This window comes from Colobus angolensis, unplaced genomic scaffold (genome assembly GCF_000951035.1).
Source record: "Colobus angolensis palliatus isolate OR3802 unplaced genomic scaffold, Cang.pa_1.0 Scaffold398, whole genome shotgun sequence".
NCBI lineage: Eukaryota > Metazoa > Chordata > Mammalia > Primates > Cercopithecidae > Colobus > Colobus angolensis.
In genome coordinates this window covers 1,418,458-1,424,457 of record NW_012117354.1, presented here as the reverse complement: position 1 = coordinate 1,424,457, position 6,000 = coordinate 1,418,458, and the positions used below count along the sequence as shown (strand labels likewise).

At 38.0% G+C, this 6,000-nt stretch overlaps 1 protein-coding gene across 1 annotated transcript in view; it reads right to left on the bottom strand.

The window, feature by feature from the left end:
• Window positions 1–212: 212 nt before the first annotated feature.
• GPR63 (G protein-coupled receptor 63) overlaps window positions 213–6,000 on the bottom strand; it is a 44,560-nt gene continuing 38,772 nt past the window's right edge. The window contains exon 2 of the mRNA XM_011955168.1: window positions 213–5,975. Within this exon, the coding sequence (XP_011810558.1) occupies window positions 4,566–5,825 (1,260 nt within the window). The 5' untranslated portion in view covers window positions 5,826–5,975 and the 3' untranslated portion in view covers window positions 213–4,565. The remainder of the gene's footprint in view (window positions 5,976–6,000) is intronic.

Below are 6,000 nucleotides of genomic sequence, written 5' to 3'. Positions count from 1 at the left end.
GACTATACTACTAGTTTTTTTGTCATATCATCTTGAACTACTCTGAGAACTTCTAAAACTAGAATACAGTTATATGCACACAGGTCTTGAGGTCTAATTTGAAAATAAGCACAATTTGAAGCTAAATTCCGCTTTTAACAGAAATTATTATTCATGATAAACTTTTCTAAATGAGATGCAGTAGTCCTTTTTTTAAAAAAAACTCCACTTTAGAAATGTTAAATATTTATTTATTTTCTTATCAGGAGCTCTTTTCTTGGTTGTGATAAGAATATGCACAAATAACCATATTTTTTGATTTTTTGATATTTAAATATTAGAACCCATAATTCAAGGTGTTTCTTTTTCTCCATATAGGTCAGTTACTATTGTAAAATAAATTAATTTTAATCACAAAGGTCTAGTACCAATAGATATCTGAGAAACTTATAATTTGCCTCCAATAACAAACTTGTGCTTTGACATTTTTTATTATAAAAACTGAGTTTTCAATGAAGGCAGTTTAGCAGGACTATAGTTGTGAAAATAAATCTGAATGTAGCCATTCTTTAAACTAAAAATCATTGTAGAATAAAATGTCAAGCAAGTGAAAACTTTTCCGTGATATATACAGAAATGATACATACATAAATATTTTCACATAAACAAAAACAAAGATCAAGAAAAAATTTAAATATCTTTGTGGGCAACAGAAATACAGAGATTAAAAAGGTTATTTTTATTTTACTTCAATGCTTCCATCGAACACAACTGGCAGAGCAATAGGAATTAGATAAACCTTTACATTTCTTCAGGGAATTACATACAATAAAGACACCTTTCTACAAGGAAATAAAATATTAGCATAATTAGACTGCTGACAGTCATGACTTTCAATTTAGTCACCCTGTTTGCTCTACTGTGAAGCTATATGCTTTATCAGTATTTTGCCAGTTGGAAGAAAATAAAGCTAACACTGGCAAGATCCAGCACAAACACAGGTGGCAGCAAATTAGGCACAATGTTATGTGGATTTTCCTCTCAATGTGGATTACCCATGCCTAGAAGATAATGGCTTGCAACGCAAAACAAACATTGTGGGATAAACCAGACAATATTTAAATAGATATATTTTCTACAGGAATGTTTCCTGAAGTGTTTCCCAGGGACTACCTGAGCCAGAGTCAGGCAGAGTGCTCAATAAAATAAAAATGCACATTCCTGGGCTCAACCACAGACCCTCTGGGGGCCCAAGAATCTGTACTGCTAACAAGCTCCCTTGGGAATGCTTAAACACATATTAAAAGTTTAAATAACATTACTTCATACTATTTGGAATTTCTCTTGCATCTTTCTTTTGACCACAAATATTTCATTTGTGGTCATGCTTCTTACTAGCCAGAAGGAAGAACAGGCAAACAAAAAACCATTTCGGATTATGCCTGTCAGCACTGAGAATTAGTAGTGGTATCTTTCCCTGCCTCAAGAAAATATGGGGGAATAGGCAACAAATGATTTTGCTCCTACATTTCTCAAAGGTGCTCCATAGTACTTATTTTTAAAGCTTTCAAAATGTATACATAATAAAAATGTTCAAAATGATTTGTAAACTCTCATCAGATCAAGATAATCCAGTGTAAAAAAAACTGCTGTTCAGTGTTGTTGCTGAATTCTCACAAAGACCCCTTCATAATCTTTGTTCACAAACAGGGAGCGTCTCGGCAGGCACTCCAGAACTCTCACCAAATGAGGCACTGCCTATTAAGTAGCATGAAAGTACCTAAAGACTGCCCATAAAACAGGAACAAAGAAAACAAAGCTCAGTTTCAACTCCAGCCAAAAAGGAGTCTTCATGACCTACCAATATGTAAGATGAATACAGATCATGCTGACTTTCCTCAGAGAAAGTCTAATAAAAAAAAGTCCTTATCGATATCTGCTTGAAATCTAGTTTATATTGAAAATGGAAAGCAAAATACAACATGCTACTAGTATCTACTACAGTGCTTATGTCCTATAAAATCCCTATGGACAAAAACAATTTTACTTGTGAATAAAAATTAGAAATGAAAGGGGTAGGTGACTATCATTTGAAGATAATCCCAAAAACATGTTGAATAATATGCTTGAGTCCCCAAAGAGCTCTTTAACTGGACAATGAGTTCCAACACCAGTACAATTTCCTTAACAGCAGGGTTTCCCAGGTCTTTCATGATGTCATCAACCTTTCAATGCCCTAAACTCCGGATACAGTGCCACAAGCTCTTCAGATATTTAATATTAAGAAACAGCTAATGAAGTAAAATGTAAAGAAGTAATACTAGAGACCAAAGAGTGAGGTGATGCTGAAGTCAGCTTGGCTCTTCAAAAATCTATACCCTAGTATGGAGGAAAGCACATTTGAGTTCGACAGGACATCAGAGATTCATCTAATCCAACTCTCTGGTTTTACAAATGAAGAAATAGAAGCTTATTTTTTCCACTGGCTCACAAAGCACTAACATCCTGAAAAGATGCTATAAGTCCACAGTTAACTTACTTAATTAATCAATGATGTAGCCAAGTGGCTATACTTTCAGCCCTTATCCCTGTGGGCTGTTTTATAAAGTGAGCCACTGGTAACAGAGAAGCTGACCAAGGTCCTAGATGCACCTGGGAGCAGACTGTCAGCAAGAGAAAAATAATTTGAAATGTCAGACATGCCCTATTAAAACTTGTTCTAGGCTCAGACCAGGGTTCATTTTCCCTTCTTTGTAGGAGACACACATCTGAGTACGTTCACAAACTCCAGCTCTGCTAGGACAAGCATTGGGGCAACAATACTGTTTTGCCCAGAACACTTAGAACTGACACAGGTGGACAACTAGAAACCCCCAAACCCGCAGGCTCAAGACCTACACACAGCTCTTTAATTTCTCAATAATTGTTAGTCACTTGTTTTGCAAATCAAAAACAAAACAAAAAAATCACTGGATTTCCTTCATAGCCTTATTTATCTAAGATTTTTAAGTCTCACATTAAACAGTGGTTGTAAATCAGGTGTGGTGGCTCACACCTGTAATCCCAACATTTTGGGAGGCCAAGGCAGGCAGATCGTTTGAGCTCAGGAGTCTGAGACCAGCCTGGGTAACATGGTGAAACCTTGTCTTTACAAAAGAAAATACAAAAAATTAGCTGGGTGTGGTGGCACACGTGTGTGTGTGTGTGGTTCCAGCTATTCAGGAGGCTGAGACAGGAGGATTACCTGAGCCTGCAAGGTTGAGGCTACAATGAGCCATGATCACATCACTGCACTCCAGCCTGGGTGGCAAAGCGAGACTCTGTCTCCAAAAAGCAAAAAGTGGTTATAAGTGATTTTATTTTTTCTTTTCTATTTTCCAGTGTTTCTGTAATGCCTTGATATTTCTTTCGGTAGTAAGAAAATAAAGGCTAATTTTTAAAAAGAATATTATAGTCTAAAACATTAAAGGATGCATAGAGTTCCCTCTTGACTATGAGACATCTAAACTGAATGAACTGTCTGTGTGGCACACTGGAACAGCACAGCCTCAGGATTCTGACAGATTTTTGGATCCCAGCTCTACCATTAACCTTGGGCAGGATTTTAGTCCCTCTGAGACCTGCTTTCTTCACCTCTAAGAATGAAAACAATAATACCTACCTCACAGCATCCTGTGAGGATAAAATGATGCACAGTGCCTGAAACGTAGGTCCATAAATGTCAACTCCTTCTCCCTATACTCCACAAAAACCCTTGAGTAAAAGGAATCACCACAGCCTGCACCAGCCACCTGCCATCCCCCTCACTACATTCACCTTTTAAATTTGCAAGGATGCTGTCTCCTTGATTTTGTGCTATTGCTCTGAAGAGTTGCTATTGTGCTTAGAAAAATTTCCACATTTTATGTTCTCTCTTTTACAACTGTACATGCAGATAAAACATTTTTTAAAACTATCTTCCCATAAATGATAATGTACATGTTTCCTAAAGCACATATCATGTATAAAAACAATTCTGAAAAATAAGACTGAATTAATTTGTACACTGTCTCTTAAAGTGCACCAAAGTAAATAGTAATGACCTTTAAAATGTCACTAACCTTCTTGGGTTAGTTTTTAAAATAAAACTAAATATATATTGATTGAGATGTTTGGCTCCAATGCGATGGTAAAAAGCAGCAGTGTCTTCCAGAAAAAAAAAGTCTTGATAAACTCAACTAAGCATACCTTAGCAGCACATAAAATGCCTACAATTCAATATAACTGCAGGCTCAATAAAGCACAATCCTGATTCCTACTATGAAAACAAAATCAATCAACGAAAAACCCAAAAACTAAAAAAAAATCTCCTCACCCTAAATTGAGGATTTCTATTGAACCCTGGAGGTAATATTTGTAATCACTTTCCTATTGTTTATTCCTGGTAACAGAACCATAATTACCATTCTTTCTTTACATTGCTCACACACACATACATACACAAAGTCTATAAAAAACAATAAAGTATAAGTGGAGAGGCTATGAGAAAGAAACTTCAATGTCAATAAAGAACAAGCATCACCCAAAATGTCAGTCAGTTCCAATATTCACACCACCGTCCGATGTTCCCCACACACATAGACCGCACTGGGACGTATCCGTCGCCTTGTGTGACCAGGGAGCTGCGGCAAAAACTTGAAGGACTTAGGCATCATGTCCAGGCAAGCATCATGGAATTTCTTAATCCTCCAGTAGTAGATCAGTGGATTCAATGCAGACTTGAGGTAGCAGAGCCACAGTAGCCAGGTGCTAATCTCAAAAAAGTTGTGCTGATAGTAAAAGTGCTTACTGAATGTTGCCACAAGGCTGTAAGTGGTGAACGGGGCCCAGCAGACAATGAAGACAGCAAAGAGAATCAAAATAGTGGTGAAGGCACGTGTTTTAAAGCCCATGTCAATGCTCATCTGGAAAGGTCTCTGTAGACTCATGAGACCCAGTTTGCTGGCCTGGCTGAGGCATATACCTTCAGGGTAGCTATGGATCCTCAAGGCATTGTGCCGAAGGGTGTTGAGTATGCCCATAAATGAATACAGTATTACCAGGAAGGGTATGAAGAAAGAAATGAGAGAAATCAAAATCACATAAGCCTGGTAGCCTGGATTGGTTGTGTACCCAAACACACACTGGGGAGCTCGGGAAGGTATCTGCAGGTCAGGGTTTCCTACGGCTAAAGGAAAAGCTACACAAAAGGAAGTTGCCCAAGAAACTGCAATCAGAACCTTAGCTCTATATGGGTTTAGCTTATCCTGCCTCTGGACTATAATAAGGAACCTATCTATGCTAATGATGAGCAGGATGGCTACTCCTTCTATCACAAATAACCAGAAAAACATAGCAGATACCCTACAGAAGAATTTTCCAAAAATCCATTGGGTAGTAAGGATAGTTACCAGGGCAAAGGGCATGTTCAGCACTGCAAGCAACATGTCTGCAAAAGCCAGGCTGGCAAGGAGGATGTTAATTGCAGATCGCATGGCAGCTTTTTGGTAAACCATGAGGCAAACAACCAAGTTCCCAAGAAAAGACACAAACAGAATGAATATCATTATAGCAGAAAGGGTAATCTGAAGAGGCAAGTTTAGGCTCTTAAATGCTGCTGGTGTTGCAGGCACAGCTGTACTATTCACTGTCAAGGAACTCAAACCAGTGGGAGCCATGGTTTCAAAACTGTATCTAAGCAATGGACTGATGTCAGGATGCTGGAATGGTGGAGGGAGTGTAATATTCATGTAGGTGTTTTCATACACTACAAATGTTGTGTTGGATGTCCCGGTATGGAAAGCAGTCAACACTGCCGAGAAGACCATGGTTTCAGTAGGATGGAAGATGCAAGCGGAGATGCAGGTGTTCTTCAAGCATTTCAACACAGAACAGCAGTATCAGGTTCCATTGATGGGCTTGGAAATACATTCTGGAAAATGGACAATGAGTTCCATCTTCCACAAGAGTCCTTTTGCCTGAAAACAAAACCAAAACACAAAA